General features: G+C 44.6%; 1 protein-coding gene across 1 annotated transcript in view; it reads left to right on the forward strand.

The window, feature by feature from the left end:
• LOC108930704 (latent-transforming growth factor beta-binding protein 2-like) overlaps positions 1-21,343 on the forward strand; it is a 110,258-nt gene that overhangs the window by 15,129 nt on the left and 73,786 nt on the right. The window contains exon 3 of the mRNA XM_029258617.1: positions 8,047-8,296. Coding sequence (XP_029114450.1) covers positions 8,047-8,296 — 250 coding nt within the window. The remainder of the gene's footprint in view (positions 1-8,046; positions 8,297-21,343) is intronic.

The following is a 21,343-nucleotide window of genomic DNA, read 5'->3' on the forward strand; positions in this document are numbered from 1 at the left end:
CATAGTTCTTATTGAAGTGAAAAAAATTATCCTGAGTAATAAAAATTTCATTAAAAACTTGCTGTTACAAAAATCAGTAATTCAAAAATGCTATCTAATATGATCTATAAAAAATATTTTCTAGTTTCATTGCAGTATGACAGTATGATAGTGTTGTGTGGCTTGTATATCTGTAACAGACTCCATAACAGTATGTAATGATACAGATTATGAATGCTGTCTTAATAATTTCATAGTCTCATTCAGCATTGATTAAAGTGTTGGTCTATACAAAAGTTTGTCATCCTTCTCTCCCCTCCTTCTCCACCTTTTTCATCCACTACCATTTTACATTATTTTCCCTTGTTTAGAGACAAAGCTGATTACGTCACCAACAGGTTCTCGACATTGACCTTTCACATGCAAATATTTTTCTTGCATTTCAACTGCTCTCTGAAAACAAATCTTTTACTCTCACACTGAACTGCTGCTATTTTTCTTGATCCCATCCCTTCTCATCTACTGTAGTTGATTTCATCACAACTCATTCTTTTAGCTTTTACACGTCTAATTCCCCACTCCCGTAGGTTGCTTGCCATCTGCCCACATCTTATTGCTGTTAAAGAAACCCTTTTTGGACCCAAATTCAGTCCAGAATAATAGACCAGCAAAAAAATACAGGGCAGCTGGTAGCACAGGTATTGGTTAGAGTTGCTACTTTTAGACACAAAGGTTTCAGGTTTGAGTCTCACCTCCAACTGTAATACTGTTGAGCCAGGTACTTACCCTAAAATTGCTCCACAAAAAATTATCCAGCTGTGTAAATGAGTAAATTGTAGGTAGATTAACACAGTAAGTTGCTTTGGAGAAAAGCGTCAGCTAAACAAAGCAACGTAACTCTTCTCCCTCTCCTTTAAAACTCTTTTAATGTGCAACACATATCTAGTTACCTGCATTCCCTGGCCTAGAATGATCTTCTTGACACTTACGTTAGTCTGTATTTGAGATCAGCCATTCCACCGTGATTTTTCCTCCTTCCATTATCAGAAGCTGTTCAGTCACCTAGAGCTGTCTCCCCTTCCTCTCTTCTTATTCTCCTTGACCTCAATGTCGTGTCTGACACTGTCAGCCACTAACTCATGCTTTTTTTCTCTAAAACAGTTTGGAAACCAAGGGTTGCCACTGAAATTGTTTGAATCTCACCCATCAGTCAGCTCTTACAAGGTGGTTTGGCATGACTCCCTGTTTTCCCCTCAGTTTCTCACAACTGGTGTTCTACAAAGCTCAGTGCTGAGCCCTTTCTTCATCTACACCTTTTCCCTTGCCTATGTCGTTGCTTCTCACGGCACCGCTATGCTGGTGATATTCACCTCTGACTCTCTTTTTGCTTTGACCATGAACAACTGCAGAAGAATCCTCTCATGTTTCAGCTTGTATCTAGGACATCTCTGAACGGATGACTGACCACCACCTATAATTCAGCTTTTCCAAGACCAATATCCTCCATCTCCTACCAAGTCCATCCACCTGTCAGCAACTCTCTATTAATCTGGACAGTTCGTTCATTTCATCTGACTCATCTGTCAAGAGCATCAGTATAGTTAGTGGTCGAGTCTCTGCTTCTTCCAGCCCATTGAAGCCATAACCCAATCCTGCAGATGTCCTGCATAGCATTCACAAGGTCCACACGGTCCATATTGCACCTGGTCCAGGCCATGTGATGTCCAGTCTGGATTACTGCAACTTTCTCCTTCAAAACGCTTGGAAATGCATTATATCTGACTTCCCAATATTTTTTCACGTAGTTCCCCCATTGATATGGCTAGGCATATCAAGCTCAAGAGTCTTTTTAGAGTCTACAAGTTGGTCAAAGGCTTTACACCCCAATACCTACAGGGCCAGATCATTTCCAAAATCACAGCAAGAGCACTGTGTTTCTCCACTTCTGTCTGCTTGGTAATCCCACTGACAAGAGGTCCAAAACTGAAAGCACGTAGTGACATGCGTCAGTGATACGTTCTGAGAAATGCATCGTTAAGCAATTTTGTCATTGTGCGAACATCATAGTGTACTTATACCTAGATGGTATAGCCTCGATCATAGAGTGTACTTATACAGACCTGGATGGTATAGCCTCGATCACAGAGTGTACTTCTACACACCTAGATGGTATAGCCTCGATCATAGATTGTACTTATGCAAACCTAGATGGTATAGCCTCGATCAAAGAGTGTACTTATACATACCTAGACGGTATGCAGTAAAGAGACGCGGCAAATGTGAGATTTATGATGCTACTGCCGGCACAACACAGCATACTGTTTTTCAGTAAACTTTTTTATAAGCAGAAAGAGTACACTGAAATAACAATAAAAAGTGCAGTATATTAATACATATACCAGTCAAATTGGTATGTATTTGATTTTTACGGTGTGGGGTAGCTAGCCCCACACCCAACCCTCCTCATTTGTCAGCCAGGCTTGGACAACCCATAATAACTAAAAGTGGATTTCACGACTGACATACAGGTTCTGGCAGACAAACTGTGCTTTGACAGCCAAATGTATGTTTCTAAATCTTGTTGTGCAGTGTGAAATACACTTTTACTTTGAGTTGCTTTGGAGAAAAGTGCCCGGTGAGTGAACAAATATAAATGTAAAATGTAAGTTGATAACTCTCCCTTATAGTTTGGAGAGTATTATAAGCTATTAGGTATCTCCTGTAGTCAACAACCAGTGTGAAAAAAGGCTGTTGTTACTAGTGTCTGAGGCTGTGTGCACTCACTTTGGGTCTACAAGTCAGGATGCTGTGTCAAGTGGTCTGTCTGTGTTGCTCTTAGGCCTGTGTTCCCTGATGCTTTGCTCAGTTGTTTTGGGGAGCAACATGGCCAAGGTGATGATGACGCACTGGCAGTGGAACGTGCATTTCCTGTTGGTGATAGACATAGTTTTTCTAGGCAACACTTTGAACAGGTTCCATTCCTACAGGTAGAGCTAGTGCTAAAAAAAGAAACGTTAGGTCTCAGTTTTGATGGAGGGGGAACAGGAAGGAGGGAACAACCGAGGACCATTTACTCATTTAAAAATTAGAGTATTTGCAACTTGTGGCAGGTTTGTACTACATAGGTTCCTGTCTTATAATAGTAGAATGCTGCCTGTGGAAGTAGTGTTTCTTGGCTGCAATGTGAGATCAATAAATCACTTATTTTTTCATATATATAGAATTTTGTATCCATGGATGAGCTGCTGATGTCAGTGTGAAGAATCTCTGTGTCAGCGAAGCACATAATGAGCTTACTTTTTAGGAGCTAATGATAACGTACACCTTGTCATGGGTCTGTGACAGGTCAAAAAAATTCAGGTTGGAAATATGGGGCAGTTGTGATGAGTTCCTATTGCACAAAATGGAAAAACAGTCTAAGAAAAACACAAAGTTAGTGTGAAACCAAGACTGCCATTGCATGAAATACTGCTGTGGCCAGACCCACCACGAAAGGAAATACCTGGACCTGATAGTCACTCTGGGCCCCTTTCAGTAGTGAGCAATGCATTGGTCATGATTAACAACGAGAGCAGCTCAAAGTAGTTCCTTTATGACTAACTTCTATTTTAAAATTACTATTTCTTTTTATTGACGATTTATTGGAAGCCTGGATTTGTTTATTTTGTTCTGTGCTGAAATTAAGTATTACATTGTGTTTTTTCCCCACAGTTTCAAGCATGTGTCATAATTACAAAAAGTTAACTTTAAATTGTTAAATTTATTTTTAGAATTGCAGAAGATGGACTGATGGTGAAAAAAAACTAATAAAGGGCTTGGGAGCTTGAATCCCTGTGGTGTGTGTAAGATTTAGAGAAAAGATGGGAGAGTGCAACGTCTTTTTTTTCGTGACGGACACATTTCAGCAGAAAGTCTTTGAAAGCATTCCCGTATGTTGCATAAGAATTAACTATATATATGTGTGTGTGTGTGTGTGTGTGTGTCAGGCAAGAGGACTGGAGACAGGAGGTGAGGGAATAGACCCAAGTGCGGGTCGGCTTTATTTCAAATGGAGCTCGCTCGGGCAGACAAAAGCGATGGTCGGGGACAGGTGAAGGTCTATCAAGGTGGAGACGTCGATACGAGGGTGAAGCTAATCTCAGGAGTCGGGAGAGCACGCGAGGGTCAGGAGAGTCAGAGAACGAAGCAGGGACTAAGGGCAAGGAGTAAACGCTGAAACTGCAAATCCACAAAGGGAGGCGTTTGCAAGAATCCGCACCCTTGTGCGGTTACGGGGCTCCCTTTATATCTGATCGTGTCAATGAGCCGCAGGTACGGTCACTTGGCTTGTTCCTTGGGGAGTGACACACACACACACACACACACACACACACACACACACACACACACACACACACACACACACACACACACACACACACACATTTTCTGAACCGCTTGTCCCATACGGGGTTGCGGGGAACTGTAGCCTAACCCAGCAACTCAAGGCGTAAGGCTGGAGGGGGAGGGGACACACACCCAGGACGGGACACCAGTCCATCGCAAGGCACCCCAAGCAGGACTCGAACCCCAGACCCACCGGAGAGCAGGACTGTGGTCCAACCCACTGCGCCACCGCACCCCCCTTCTAAGATCATTACATGGGAAATTATGTGATAGTCAACTCATGGAGCTCCCCGGGTCACTTTCCTATTCTTGTTCCATTGAGTATGAATTCACTGGGGGGTCAAATTCAGTAACAAGACTATAGACACATGGTGAGGCTTGTTGAAAAAGCTTGGAGACTATTATGACAGACATTTTTGCCACAATGACAAATTATCATACCGGACACCTTTCATTTCACAAGCTGATTACCCTCAAGGCAAGGTGGTTACGTTTACTCCGGACGGATCTGCCATTAATTCCCTTGGATCTTCTCCTGAATAATTCAAAACATTTTTTTGTGTTGCTTGCTTTTTGGACATCCTTGTAAAGGACGGTCACATGAACAGGATTTAGATGGAGGGATGTATTCTCAAAGCAAAACGTAAATCATCAAAATATCATAAAACTTTCAGGAGAAATACTTTTCTGGATGCAGTCTTGCTTTAAGTACAGTTACAGCACTGAACTAAAGTTGCCAAGGGGAAATTATTATGGGACTGCTCCAATGGATTGTTTAAATGGAGTTTTTTAGAGGGGTTGTTTGGCAGTTGTGCTCAAGGACAATTTCTAGTTCTGTCATTTCACTTCTTTTCTTCAGTTGTCTTCTGGATTTATAAATCAGTCACTCCTGCTGGCTTTTATAAATAACACCAGTGACTTCAGGGCCAGCAACGTTTTGTTATTCCAGAAGGGACACATTGACTGGGGTGAGTGAAATACTCCTCAGATCCCACATGCTTGTTGGTACCCATTGTTTCTCCAAGGATCTGTCATATAGACTTTTAGGAGTGCGATGACCCCTGTAGGTAGGAGCAGATTTTTCATGATGCCGCTGTAAAGTGGGAACATCAGGTATTGTAGTGGTTAGAGCTGCTGCCTTTTGACTCAGAGGTTGCAGGTTTGAATTCCACCTCTTGCTGTCATACTTGAGCAGGTACTTATCGTGAACTGCTCCAGTAAGAATTGCCCAGCTCAGTAAAGGGGTAAATAATTGAAGGTAGCTTAACATTGTCAGTTGCTTTGTGGGAAAAAAAGCATCAGCTGAAGGAATAAATGTAAATCTCAACAGGCATGGGACTCACTAGTAGTACATTTGTTCAGGACTGTTATTCTGTTTCTAAGTATGTGCTTCCTTCTCAGTCTGCCTTCCTTCCAGTAAAATGTCTAAAGTGCCAGAACTTGGATTTGCTTTTCATTATGTTTGTATTGGCAGATTGATTTGGTCATCCTGGATTGGCGGGTTTTCTTCATCAGACAGCATGTACACCCAAGACCCTGATTTAGCTTTCTCCATAGACACCTTTTCCGTAGAAATTATTAACTCCTCAGTTTATTTCACTCAAACTGGGCAACCACCCACTGCAATTGAGTCCAACAAATAATTTTTTTCATTTATTTTTCCTCCACTTAATAATAATTAAACCACATACTTGTCAAATGAATGGAATGCAAGGCAATTACTTTAATGATGTCCAGGACAAATGGACACGACAGCAATTACAGCGATGGCGCGACTGGTCAAGAGGCAGCGACACTCACTTGGTATGAGCCTCCCACTGCAATAAAAAGGGACATTCTCAATTCTCTGAACGCCTTGGTGTGCGTCATTGCCCCATTGCTGCGGAGGTGCCTTGTGCTCCTGTGAAGCGGAAGGGCAAAATTCACACAAAGCTGTCTGTCATTCAGGAGCACTGGAGCACTCGTCTTTGCTCCTCTCTCGGATGCTGAGGGTCCCGACTTTCTGGATGGGTGGCACAGGCAGATGGCGTTTCGCTCTTCAGCGGAACATCCTGCTCAGCTCCCAGTGTTAAAACCTTTGAGCTAGATCCTAAAACTCCTGCAAAGCCTTGGGCTAAATAGGCTGCAAGCCACACCTTGGCAGCAGACCAGCCATAAGTCTAGTTAGTAGATGACATATTTAACTCCTAGCAAAATACAGCTCTGAGTGAATCTTATTTTATCCTGCGGTGGAAAACTTGCATCACGTGACAGGTTATGAGTCCGCAAGCACATTTTCATGACTAAGATCACTTTGTCAGAAAGAGGGGGTTATTTTCCTCAAAGCAGTAGAAACAAATTTGTTCATTTTTAAATAGCATCTTTTCTGCCATAAACCAGAGGAATGCAGTCTAAGTCTGTTATTTTAGCCCCCACGCTATACCAGTTTTGTTGCTGTCGAACATAATTAACTACTGCTGCTCTAAATTTATATGCACAATAATCATTAGGCAAGTTTGACCAAAGGCTGCAATATAATGTGGGCAGCATTATGACTTTTATTTGAACATTTTCACAGTGATTTCATTATTATGGTAAAAATAAGCTTAGAGGAGAGCTCAAATGGTTGATGGCTTTGCCATAAAGTGGCATTATAAACTCATCCCTCGGAGAAGTGATGGATTGCATGTGTGCCAGTTTCACCACGGCAATGGCCAGTCAGTGGGAGAACAGCGCTGGCAAGGCAATACAGATACGGGACATCAGGGTGTCGGTGGCATTGCCACACTTTCATTAGACAGCCCCTCTTTCCTTGAGCCACTTGAGAAGTACAGCCCGGCTTAGCATCTTGAAAATTCCCAGGGGATTCATTGACATCCCCATGCATGTTTCAAGGGGAGGTGTTTTTTGCAGGTCACGGGTCGCAGGCCCCTAAAGGTTGTCGAAACAACTTTGGCATCCGGGGGGAGCTGGTGGGGGGGCAGTGGATGTAGAAATGGGTGGTTAGTTTCATCCGGTTTGAGGCATCAAATACAGTGTCAACTCCTGCTACTCTGGATAATCAGGCCACCGCAGTCTCAGTGTCTATTTCTTCATGACCATTTGTCCATTGATCATTTTTGTAATTCTTAAAAAAACTTTCTGTTAACACGTATAAAATATATTTTTCCAGGATATTACGTGCATATTATGTGTATTTTAACAATTATATGCTGCAGACTCATTGTATATGTTTATAAAGCAAGCAGTGAGCCTCTGAGATGAAGGCAAGATGTTGAATGTATCCAAATAATTACATGATTAGGTGCAATGAAGCAACTGTTCAAGTCCTTATACTGTTATGGGAATCTGTAATCTTGGTTCTGTGGCTGCAGCTTATATCTGAGCCCTTAAACCCCCAATTAAAGTAATCATTGTCTGGACTGAACCAGTTTAATGTTGTCTCCCTACTGGGCAGTTCAGTCATTTAGAGAGAGTTTCTTGTTACTCTTCGTTAGGGTTGATTTCCCCCTGTCATGTTCTGTTTGTCCCAATAAGACGAGGCCACTTCCACCAATATTTTTGTCGTTTTGCTGCTTTGGTTGAGTAGGACCGGTTTGCATCCCTTTCGTCATTGTGTTAATGTTTAGCCCAGTGTGTCACGGTGTGCTCCAGTATGCCACTGACACCAGTGTTTCTTTTTCTTTGCTCTTCACCAAACAGCTGACTGTCAGCCCCCCTGCCAGAACCGAGGTTCCTGCAGTCGTCCCCATATGTGCGTATGCCGCTCGGGCTTCCAGGGCGCGCGCTGTGAGGAGGTGGCCCCCGAGCAGGTGTACGTCCGCGCCGGCAACTCCCGCATGCTGCGACCCCTACAGCCCAGCAGAACACCCCAGCAGCCTCGGCGGCAAGCTAGCGACAGCCCTGCCACTGGCCCCCAGGCCGCAGCCACCAGACAGCCGCTCTCTGCTGCGTAAGTCCATTAACATTCCTTTACTTCCCAAGAAAGGAACCACTGTGACTCTCCGTAAACCACCATGCTTTTCCACTTTGGCAGTTTGCAGCATTTTCACCTCTGTCCTTCCTCTGCGCTCCTCTGCGCACCATGAGATGTCTGTTTTTTCACAAACACAGTGTGAAGGAACTTGGCCTCCAGTACTAAACACAGTCTGACCTCAGGAAACAACATCCACTTTCACGAGAGACATAAGCTATTAGTAGGTACTGCACGCTGGATATCATATCACAGCAGTTTAATGAAAAACATGCATTTTCTGCTTAACTTTGAATCCTTGGTTCATAAGAAGAAAAAAATCAGGCTTCCATAATGCACGGTTGTGCAACGGGTAGTGCTGCAGCTTCATAGCTCCTGTGCTGTTTGAATCCATCTCACTCTGCATGGAGTTTGCGTGTTCTCCCTGTGTCTTCGTGGGTTTACTCCCACAGTCCAAAGACATGTGCTTCAGGTCAGCTGGTCACTCTAAATTGCCCATAGAGTGTGAATAAGTGTGTGTGGCTACCCTGCGATAGACTGGCTCACATCCAGGGTGCACCCTTGCTGGCCTAGCGCTAAGTGATTCCAGGATAGGCAGCCAGACCACCGTTACCCTGACCAGGACGGGGGTTTCACGAAAGTGAGTTAGTGAGAGTGATTTCCATAACAAAAGGGGTCTCTGAACCCTGGTAACAAAATGTAACAAAACACCAGAGCTGTATGGCTAAGGATTTTAATTGGTGTGTCTAGTTCAAATGCACAATTGCATTGCTTCTGATGTCACTCTGAGATGCTTGGAAGGCAACTACTTGGACTTGTTAAAAGTATTTGTTTCGGGGCTATGAGCTTATAAACAGGTGAGGAGATTACTAGTGCATCGTTAGCCTTCCAGGACTTGCTTCGCTCTTGGAATATGTTCCATAATAAAAGATATGATGTCAGATGCAGCATTGTCATTTGTTCTTTTCATATTCTTTATAGATCTATTCAAGCTCTACCGACAGGCTACAGACTCTTGGGCAGAATCAGGGTTGGGTGAGCTTTCACTGTGGGCTGCGTGAGATACGTATTATGGGGTGAAGCATACGTTTGTAATGTGCAGAGCATGGGGCCTTCCTGTTATGCAACCCAACAGCAGTGTTTGCTGAGCCCCGCTTTATCAGCTGGGCAGAATGCCACAGGGTGGGGGCTGAGGGGGGCAAGGTAAAACGGGGTCATCCTGGCTCCCTCTGCAAGCAGCAAGGGTTCACCAAGCAGCAGGCTTTTAGGGTGGGGTCTTTCACTGTGTGAAAAGACAGGGGCTGGAGGACTTGAGAATGGCTGGATGGCCACCCATGTAGTACTGCGATCACTACCTGATATTCTCTTGGTTTAAAACATGGTGACCGTCGTGCGGTGTCTTCTTCACCAGCTGTATCCAGCCTTCAGAGCTGGCAGTGTTAGGGTTACATAGGATGGAGTGAGTTGGGGTGTGTCTTTGTATGCGTACACTTCCTATTGAACACCACAGACTCGCCCTCCCGGTCCGGAGCTGTGATGCATTCTGAGAGAAAGAATAAGCTTAGAAAGATGACCCAAGCGCTGCGGGGTGCCCTGTGGTTAATGAACCCTTTCGCTGCTTCATCATCTAGTAACCCGTGTGTGCTGTGTGTGGCACATGCTCTGTAACACTGCAGGGGGTGAGTGTGGAACAAACAGGAGGACCCTGGTCAAGGGTGAGAACAAACTGCAGTGTTTATGTAGAATTAGGGGTGGGAAGCTTGCCTCCGGTCTCACGCTCTCATTGTGTTGGTGTAGCCTGCATGTCTCTGGAGGGATGGGTGATGGTGACTCACCTTCACAGGCCTGTGCCGCGATCCTCGGGTTTCAGTTTGTCTTAGCGGTCTGTGCTACAGCTATAGAGCAAAGGCAATAGGTACCAGGGAGGAGCCATGCTATTACTTCATTAAAACTGTTGGATTTTTTGTTTTTTAAATAAAAATAATCTAAAACCACTCCACAATGTAATAATGATTAAAGTACTTTATCTGCTCAACCATAAATTCATTTGGATAATTAATGCACAAACATATAGCATTGTGTAGAGGTTTAGGATTTTTTTAATGGTTCTGGGGGTAATGGTGACAATAATATTGTAGCACTTGTGGAGTAAGTCACCGTGGGACTGATTGTCACTGACCTGACTGGTCCACCTTGGGATGCGAGCAGAATCTCCTCCCTGTGATAAGGCAGCGTACTATCCACCCCGATCCGGTTTAACAAAGAGTTTCAAGAACATTTCAAAGGTTCGAAACCATGTGGTTGTATTATTTTCCTGACCGGAAAGGCTGTGTAAATCAAAGCCGTTTTGAAAATAAAAAATCTGATTTGAACCATTATTATATTTTGTTTGGCGTCCTGCTGTAATATAAAAATGTCGGTATGAACAGTGACTTACTCAGCCCTGCTGAAATTACTACTACTGCATGCAGAGTCACAAGTGGGTGGTCGGCTCTCCTTAAAGCATATTAACTTCTTTTCCAAAGACCTGTGATTGGAAGACGTAATAGTATAGAATAGCCTTGGTTTAGTGGGTTTTATTTTCCATGAGGTCTGCCTTGGAGACCATAACAGAGCGCACATGCGCACAGCGTTGATTTAGTCCTGTTTTGTGCTAGGTTCCAGCACCCATGTTTTAACTGAAGATGTTGAAGATGAAATACTCTGCGAAATGCAGTAATATCACTTTTGTGTAAAGGTAAATTAGTCATGGTACTCTGTCTAGTGTGCAGGACTGGCCTCATTTACTGTCTTCTTGTTTGACTATCCATATAAGCAGTTATAAAGCCATTTTTATAGTTTCCTCTGGTACACATCATATAAATTTGCCGCGTTTGATATCTATTTGTACAGACTGATTGCTGATAGGTGGGTCTGGGTTTCAAGTCCTGCTAGGGGTGCACAGGCTCCGGTTCACCGTGAACCGAGCGGTTTCAGACTCTGTGTGTGTGAGATTGCTGATAGCTTTTGCCTTCCTATATCACCAATAGTTTCTGTTGCCTCTTAGATTTCAATTGTTAAAAAAGTCAAAAAATGAAGGTAACACTATATCTAAAGCCAGTAATCATTTTGGAAGATGCAAGAGCTTCAGTATTTATTGCATTTTTATTTTGAGAATAAATCACACACAATGTCTACAACCGCTTGATGTAAGCCAGGTTGCTGCAAACCAGAGCCTAATCCAGCAACACAGAGCGCAAGGCTGAAGGGGACACACCCAGGACAGGACACCAGTCCATCACAAGGCACCCCAAGCAGGACTTGAACCCCAGACTCACGACACAGCAGGTCCCAGCTAAATCTGCTGCTCCACCATGCCCCGTTGAGAATAAATGTTTATTTTAAAGTTCTTTATGCATACAAGGTCATTTTTAAAATATTCACAGTTGGTGCACACATGTCGCCTTTCATACACTCTTGGTGGACATTTTTGCGATCTGAGTCACAATTCTGCAGCAAACAGGAGGTCCGTATTCATGTTTGACTGTACGAGAGGCTGAGCACAAGCTGATTCATGCATACTATTGTGATGAAGAATTCAAGCGCTTTGGCACTCTTGAAAAGGACAGATCCTGTTCAGCAGGTGGCGTAAATCTGAAGATGAGCCATATCCCTTGGTGTTTAAGGGATCCGCTCCAAAACATGTCTTTTCAAATTACAGCTCACTTTTCATGTTTGCTTCAGTAGTTACCGTAACTGGTTATGAGAATGCACACCAGCTGCTTCAATGATTGAACACCAAAATCATCTTGTGATTGTTAGGGTTCATAAAAGGGAATATTTTTCAGTCTTATTTGCTGAAATTGATTTATTATGTTGATTTAAAAATTCAGGCATGCGGCAGGGTTATGGCAGGATGCTGCTGAGAATGTGCTGCCTATATGTTGATGTGGTATCCTAACAGTCCAAGTTCCAATAAGTCAGCCAAAACAGAAATACATCAGATTCCATTGGGAACGTGGGAGCAAGGCTCTCGCAGTGACATTTGGACAGTTTTGGAACCCCAAAAGGATGTTGTTCTGGTGCAGTTTCACTCTGGATTTTCTGTACTGAAAGGATGAAGTGATGCTGTTCACAGAGATAATCAAATTAAACATTTAAAATAGTAAAGAAAATGGAACATGAATGTGCAGTCTTGTACAACTAGATTTCTGGTTTCACAAAACCAGTTTCTAAACAAATCTTTGTTCATTTAGGTACCAGACCAAGATTAAATATTAGAACTTGCTTTTTTGCACCGGAAGGGTGCTGCCGCATAAGCATGCCCGACACTTGTAATGACTAGACACACATATTTGTGAAAAGTATTATGATAAGCAGAGCTGGCACCCTAGAGCAACAAATAGCCAGACTGTGTGCAGTGTTTTTCTGCTGTAGTGGGACTTGTGTGCGTTGGGGTTGAGGAGGTAGGGGATGGTTAGTGTTTAAGGAAACTGAGCTGTGAGCCAAAGACTGCTAGGTTGAATCACAAAAGCTATTCTGAGCAAGAAACTTTTAATTTATTAAACTGTTAGTGTAACGGGGTAAAAAATTGAAATTCCACTAAGAATAATGCTGTTTTCAAAGCAGATGCAAAAGTTATGGATGAGATTATGGGTAGCAGGGTTTGGAGTGGAACCCTGAGAGGGTTTATGAATTGTAAGTTTCATGGTGGGTTTATGGGTAGGACACTGTGTATGGTTAAGGGTAAAGGGATTTAGGATAGGTTTATGGGCACAGCAGATTAGGGTGGGGTTATGGAAGGAGTTAATTGGGATGAGATTTTGGTCGGGTTATAGGTGAGGTTTCGGGTTGTGAGATTACGGGTAAGACTTTGGGTGGTGCGGTGGAGAATTGTGGTGGCCAGCTAAGCTCAGAGAGCAGCAGACATGACCCTTCATCTTGGATACCGTCTACTGGTTGCTTGGCTGCCGGAGCCAGCGGAGCAATGTGAGGTCAGTGAGAAACCTCTTCCTGTTGCCAACGGCAAATTAACAAGTGAAGAGACGAGCCCCAGTGCAGATTAGAGCGTCCTGCTGGTTTTACCCCCTCCGGCCCCCCTGCCCTGCCTGGAGGAGTCGACCTGGGCTGCCCAGACTGCACAAGCAGCAGCCCCAGACTTAACCCTCAAACTCATTCAGTTTAGCCTGGTGTAAGGTCCATGTCTGTCTGGGAATCAAATTCGGGACCACTTCCCCAGTGATCTTTCTCCCTGCCCATTACCTTTTGAAGAACTTTCAAGAGCAATGGGGGGCATTTGTAAATGTTCCAAGAGGTGCTGAGATGGCATTTGGCTGGCTCACACGGTCACAGAGCGGTCTCGCCGTACTGGGTCATCTGGATAGTCATGCAGCCTCAGACTCTGACTGAGACAAATTCCTACTTTCCAGACCCCACCATTGACTGTGTACCACAAGCAAACTTCTGCGGGTGCATTATATCAACAGGTGACAATAAAACTGTACCGCTCCCTGCTGTGAACTTGTATGCCAACACGACCACATTTCAGGAAGGTTGGGAATGTGCTCTGCTTTGCACTCGATGCTTTGCTGAATGCTCTTCTGTAGCATAAACATAATGTTCTTCTCTCTTTCATGTCAGCTGCTCTTACATTTCCAGTGGAGCTTAAGTGCTTGTTTTCAGACTTGATGGACACCTGCTAAAGATCCCTATGTGATCTGAACCCCAAAGGAAGCATTTCTGAATGACAGCTTCAGCCTTAACACTTGAAAGTTCCTTGACTCGTGTTTCAGATGTTAATTAATTCAAAAAGGATAAGTGTGCATTTCTTCCTTTTTCATTTTTTTTTCTTGTGTTTGGATTGTCATAGAGGAGCTTTGGAAATGGTGCTGAGATGCATTATGAAATCTAAGTGACATTTGTTCTGTACTCTACTGTATCTCCAGCAGTGGTAGGCAGAGACTTTGGTCAAGGGCCTAACTGCCAGCTTCGTGAGCATAGGTCACTGCCAGCCAGTTCAGTACCTTCCCAGAGTTAATTCCCATAATATCGATACAGTGCTAAACATTTAGAAAACCAAACAAGAATTCTGATTTCACAGGAGATACAGTGTAACGGTAAGAGTTCACTCTAGCAGTCGTGTCATATTAAAAGCTATTGCGTTATGTCTTTTTAATCACTCCATTACTTTACAGTACCTTGATGTTTAGGTGTCTGAGCTAATTTGTAGAGGCATCCTTTGCCTAAAACCATTATACTGTTTTATTCTTCCACATGACATGAAACAGAGCTCATGTCAATTGAACCGTGAAAAACTTACGCTGAAATGAACGATATGGGAAGAATAATTTAATAGATGCTCTGCTGAAGTCTCGTTAAAGCAGGACACGCTGTGCTTCCCGTTCGTGGAGGTGCTATGTTTGTGGTTTTCCTCTCTGACCGTGGTGAACAAGCCCTATTCCATTTATAAGTGGTAGTAGGATTTTGAAAGAAGCTATGTGTATGAACCATGTTAGGACCTTGTTATGGGATGGAGTCTGAGAACTGGGAATGGCATCTGTCTGCTTTAGAAACACGGAGTAGCAGTTGCTACAGTAACAGCGGGCAACGAGGTCAGGGACCCAGTGTCCGAGAACAGCCTGCTGGCCTTCACCCTCTTTTATGAGGGTCACTTCTGGGTGGAAATGTCATGCTTGCAGCTGGGATGGCACTCTGGCCATGAAGGTATAAAAATCTCTTCTGGCCTGCTTGTCTTTTCCTCTCATCCTCTGTTGATCCCTCTATGACATCACCATTCCGGAATAACAGGACAAAGGGCATGAAAGGATGTGTGAGATAAGTGGCCTGTAACCTTGCACCTCCATGCCTCCAGGTGGTAAGCGGGGGTTCTAAGCCCTGTTGAGCGCTTGATGCTTCTCATACTCCCATGGACGAGACACCTGGATTGTCCCAGTATAGCCAGTCCTTGCAGCTGTCCATGTGTACCCTCAACCAGAGTTTCAAACCTTTTGTCTGCATGCTTAATGTAAATTTTCATGAATTGCTTTGAATAGCATGACTGAGGACAGAAACAATGTTTGGGGGTGGAATAGCTGAGAAAAATGGCTATGGTTTTCTTTGATCCACAAACTTCTCTGTGAATGTAATTTTGGTCCTTATGATCTGTCTGCATGAGAACATTCCTAATGTTATCCTACTCTTTTTGCTTACACTCAGTGTTTGTCTTTTGGCCTGAGAGGCTTTAGTGGGTAACCTGATGATGCTTCGGGGACACCATTCATTAGGAGGCGCCTGCAGTTCGGTCCCAAGCAAGGGGATGTTTCCTGTAACGTCTCACTGCCGTGCACATACTGATCCAGGAGACGATAAAATCAGCAGCTATATTCCTCCTCTGAGAAATGGAACAGCAGTAAGACCAGAGGGCAGGGGCTCTGACCAAAACAGAAAACGTGTGAGTATGCAGGTCTCCAGGAAGGTCCCAGAAGGTGCTGGTTTGGACATTATGACAGTGGACCATTCTCAGTTACGGTCACAAAAGGTGTAAGCATATGGATAGAGTAAGTACTGCTTCATGACCTTGGGACAAGGGATCAGTGAGTGTACGAACATGTACCAACACTGCAAGTGCCATGACACTCACGTTGTGTCCAAAGGAAGCAGGTTGGGTTGTTCATTTAATTCCAAACTGCCATGCTTAAATAGCCTTAAAGACTTTCTGGACCTAAAAACAGGCGTGGAATTTAAAGGTTGCTGGCTCAAGCCTCAAAATGATCCTGGCATAGTGATGGTAAAAATGGCACTCTGTGTGAATGGGAAACATTGGTTAAAAAACAATAGCAAAGCAACTCCATGAAACACGTGAGAGCCGTTTGTCTTTGTACTCCTTGCAGAATTGTGATTGTGCTGGATGCCGATCCTTCTTGGCTTCTTTATTCTCTTTACTGGGCTGCACTTGTTGCCTTGTGACTAACATATTGCGGTTAAGCGGCATGTTTACGCACGCGACTGCTGGATGAGTCGCCGCACCGCAAAGCCGCATCTCCCAGCAACCCGTGGCCACAGAGGGAGGCCGTGGTATGTCCAGCAGACCTAAGTCATTCCTGGTTGGCCAAACCTGTACTGCTGCTCTCTCATCCCAACTTTTGCGCCATCAAGGTCTGCAATTCCACAACCCTGGATCCTTGCTGGAGGCACTTTTGGTTCGGGAGAGAAACCTGTATGAGGGAAGTGTGTGTTTTATTCTTCGTAGCTAATGTTCTGTGTATGTGTGTTGATGCGCATATGGGACCTGTTCTGTATTCTTTTTTCAGTTAGACTGTTCGGTTGGCGAGGGGCGCGGCGGCACGGTGGGTTGGATCGGGTCCTCCTCTCTGGTGGGCGTGGGGTTCAAGTCCTGCTTGGGGTGCCTTGCGATGGCGTCCCGTCCTCGGTGCGTCCCCTCCCCCTCCAGCCCCATGCCCTTTGTTGCTCGGCTAGGCTCCAGCCCCCCGCAACCCTGTATGGGACAAGCGGTTCCGACTGTGTGTGTTTGGTTGGTTATGTCGTAACACCCTACGAGAGCAGTAATGTAAGTGCAAAGAGTGATAAATAATAAACTATTACTTTTTGTTCTGCACGATATCAGGTAGACGACAGGGAGCATATTTTAAGGCGCATTTATCTTGCTTGATTTAAGACTCATTTTAAAAACCCAAAAGGGCACCTTCCTCGGTGCCAGTGAGACGGTTGTGGCACATGCTGAGAATCAGTTGGGGCAGGTGGCTGCCTGGGAAAGCCATCCTGCCCCCAGCACTCTGCTATCCTCATCAGACAGGAAGTGCCAGGGTGGGGGAGGCTGTGGTCACCGCAGCTTCCAGAGCTACGGTCCTGTGTGCAGGCCACTTGCCAGGGAAGTGCTGAGGGGGATAAATCTGCAAGCATGATATATGGCCCATTCCCATATGGTATGCTTGTGCTGTCTCTTGCTCTCTTTCATACAATAAGAACCCCCTTCCTCCTCTTTAATAGCCAACCTGGTAAAGTTATAAGCATGAAAATGTGGGAAGCTGTATGTTTTTCCAGTTTGGACAGAGTGAATAAACGGGGCCATGCACAGGTTTGGCTCGTGTGCAGGGGTGTGCAGGACCATCTTCCCACCCTGTTTGTGGTGCAGGTTCAACCCTCGCCTCCCTCCCACTCCCTGAGGAACAGTCTCACTGGCTTTCCAGAGGCGGGTGACATCCTCACCCGTGATTTAGGAGAAGCGGTGGTTCCTCTGCTGGCTCCAAACTCGACGGTGTCATAGCGGCTAAAATCTGTGGACTCGGCTTGGCCTCGGCGCAGAACAGCCTTCGGTGACGTGGGCGTATGGTGCGATGGACGGGGCGGTCACCGCCGCGCTGGTTAGGTACCACACCGATTCGGTAGGCTATGTCATTCTAGCCACGTGTTACTTTAAAGGGCCTTGTATGATGGCTCCCGCAAGGAGCTATACAGCCCCTTTCACTGTGGACTGGGCCCTTCATTCCCCACTTGTTCCATCCTGGGGTGCGGGGCAGCCGAGAGCAGCAGCAATTGTTGGTGTTTAGTTTAACGGACTATTTGGCGTGCTGCTGACACGGAGCAGCTCTCTGACTGGAAAATGAAAATAAACAAATGGCCCGTTGCTCTAATTCCACAGCCCCGCAGCAATTTTCATGTGATCTTTTCTCCCTTTCATTTTTTCTTCTTTTTCCCAAGTTTAAAGTGAAAATGTTTTGTTTTCTTTTTCAAATGGCTTCCTTAAATCAGTGTGCGAAGACCCCTGCACTGAATGTTATTATTTCTGCACCTGTCAGTGCTTATATCGAATCCGTGTGCAGTTCTTGCATGCATAAATAAAGGGAAACAGAACTTGTGTGTTTTTCAGAGTTGCTGTGGAGGAGCACTGTTTCCTCCAAATCTAGCTCTTTTCGTATATGAAACATCTGAGGCTCTGGGATTTGCTGGAGAGTCTTAAGCCTTTTCAGCTCTTATTGCCATCCCAGCAGTAAGTAGTGTATGACTCAGAGTAAACAAAGTACATCTCACAGCAGGGGAGGATCTTTAGATGTAAACATGAGCGTGAAAACGCAGTTAGTTTATCTGATACCAATACTTTTGTTCGCTAATGTTTTGCAGCAAGTAGCTGCCTACAGCTGTGTCTGATGGGATGTACAAAGGTGATGATAGCACATGGTATGATGGAAATTTATGAAGCTCTGAGCTGAAAAGTGGGTCCAGAAGAGGTGGGTTTTGAGACCCTTCTTGAATATTGAAATTCATTCAGCAGTTCTGAGGGAGACAGGGAGTCAATTCCACCACGTCCGAGACATCTGCCACGTTCACCCTCTTGCGAGTGGGACCACCCAGTGGCCAGATGTGGAAGAACATAAGGCTCTTGGTGTGGAGTAGGGAATGAACCTGTGAGTATCAGGGTGTATATCCTTTGAGCGTCTTATTCGCTGTAACCAGAGTCCTGAACTTGATACGGGCACAATGGGCGATATATGGGAACACTTTGGCAGGCCAAACATAACGTGTGCAGCAGCGCTCAGGATCAGCTAGAAAGGTTTAATTGTAGAGGCTGAAAAACCAGATAGGAGGGAATTGCAATAATCCAAAGAAGATATCACTGTGGCCTGGAAACTTAATAGTGTAAAGTCTGTTGTGAGATATGAGTGAATATGAAACGAGATGAGGTGATCGAATTTTTTAGTCTAATAGAGTTCCCGACATGTGTATGGGTCTGCTGAGAGACTAAGGATCTTGGCCATGGAAAGACAGAGATGTAGATGGTGGCCAGTCATCCCAGCAGAAATGTCCAGGAGGTAGGCTGCCATTGAAGAGGAGTCATCTACAGGGGTTAAAGGTAAAGAAGATCAAAGCTGAACATAAGCAGCACAGCAGCGATAACAGAATCTGTAAGAAGCAATGACATAGCCGAGGGAATAAGCGTAGACAGAGAAGGGCTCGGCATCAAGCTCTGCGGAACACCGGTCGAGAGAGACCGAAGGGAAGACAGGGAGCCATACCAAATGACCTGGTAGGATCTACCCATAAGGTAGGACTCCAAAGTGCTGACTTCAAATTGTCCAATGCTGCAGAAATGTCAAGGAGAATAAGGAGCGTAGTTCCATTAGAGATTCTGCCCTTACCTCCAGGAGACGCAGCACCACCTCCGAGCTCTAGGGAACTCTAGATCCGAGAGATCTAGATCAGCAGGCAGCGGGTGGGTGACCCCAGGGTTTTACTTCAACTTGAGACGAGTTCAGCAGATCCTCGGAGGGAGGACAGCTTGGCTATAGGGAAAAAGCCAGATGTACAACTGTGTACATAGTATCTAATGAAAGTAGTTCATTCTATTTATAACTCTGGCACACTTTAAAGAAACAATAGACACAAAGCCTGAGGGTAAATTGTCAGTTGGTAGTATATAAGAATGAACACGCAGCTGTAATCACACATCTCTCTCAGCGACAGTCATTTTCAGCTCGTGTAATTTCAGTCATATTTCAAATGTTGAACATTCGCTGCAGAGTGCTTTGGTGTCAGTCTAATTATTGCATTCCTAAGCCAGAGCTGAGTTTTACACAAGGCCTGAAGGCTGATTTATCCAGACCGCCTCTCCTGAACATTCGTCTATGCTGCTTCCACAGTGACTGAAGCTTATTTTTTAAAAACAAGCTTTTCCAAGGAATATTAAAAATGTTATTCCTTGATATCAGTTCATTCATTTGCACATCATGTGCATCATGATATACTGGTGAAGTGAGACTCGCTTCTAAAGTAATGTACATTTTTGCCCTTCTTTATCTCTCAAAAGAGTTTTGGACCCAGGTATTGGCATGGAGGTAGAAGACGGGGTTGTGAGAGTCAAAGATGGTAATTTTGTGTAATTTTGCCCTGCCCCTGATGACAGCTGGCATGGATGGCACTCTGTTAAACAGATAAAGGCATTGTTGCAATGTACAATAACCTTGAGCATAGCTCAGACACACAGAAGAGGGATAGGGGTGATTTAGGCCTCTCACAGAAATGCTGCCTTCGGTACTCTTGCTGTTCGTCCAGCGTTTCATGGGCGGAACAAAGCGGTGAACCAGAAGACACCGTCAGCCACGCTGCGATGCCAGTAGATACTATAATAGTGCAATCTGGAGTCTAACACCCATCTCCTGTTTGCTGCTACACAACCGGGCATTTTAAGGGTTCACAAATCATCCCCTAGCCACCTCAGAAAAATGTGTATACATGTAGTTCTACATTTAAATTTAACTTGGCACTCTGAAGAAGGGGGCAGCGCTGACCTAACATAGTTCCTTCTTCACAGTTACTACAGTTATTGTTTGTGTATGTAAGGCTTGCTTTTAATTCTTAGGGGTGATGGCAATGAACTTGCAGGGCAGCACCTGGAACCCGAACTGGAATTAAAGAAACAAATTGAATGGGGTGAAGCTCAAGGGAAAGTGCAGTTAGCGCTTATTCCATTTCCATGAAAACGTGTTTTTGAGGGATGTTATAAAGAGCGCATGCAGACGATCGGCCAAGTGCGGGATGCTTGAATTCATCCGTACAGAGCTGGTAAAATACAACTGCTTGCTGCACTGACCTTGAGAATGTTATCTCTCCGCATCTCCCTAGGACTGGGTAGATGGATAGTGATGAACTAGTCGTAATGAGTTTATTTTTTCTGGGTGGACCCTTTGCGGAGTCTTGGTCAGTTTGCGGGAATTAACAGCGGGACCGGTTATTTTTTCAGGCCTTCGCACCACAAAATGGCAGAGCTGTGACACCATAGCTATTAGTCTGACCACTGGAGATTAAGCATTCCCAAAGCCTGTAATTTTGCGGTCGCTCTTTGATGTGACAGAGACTTCTGTGATATTTTAGGTTTGCAGGCAAACACACCAACCATGCGGTTCCATGGTTACCCACGTTGCCACTTACTAGAGACAACAACATGTTTCAGTCGTCCCGCTCACAAAAATAGTTGTCTCTGAGAGCATATATTTACAAAAGCACGCTCGACGTCAAGCTCAAAGGCCTGATTGG

The sequence above is a fragment of the Scleropages formosus genome, chromosome 15, assembly GCF_900964775.1.
Source record: "Scleropages formosus chromosome 15, fSclFor1.1, whole genome shotgun sequence".
Classification (NCBI taxonomy): Eukaryota; Metazoa; Chordata; class Actinopteri; order Osteoglossiformes; family Osteoglossidae; genus Scleropages; species Scleropages formosus.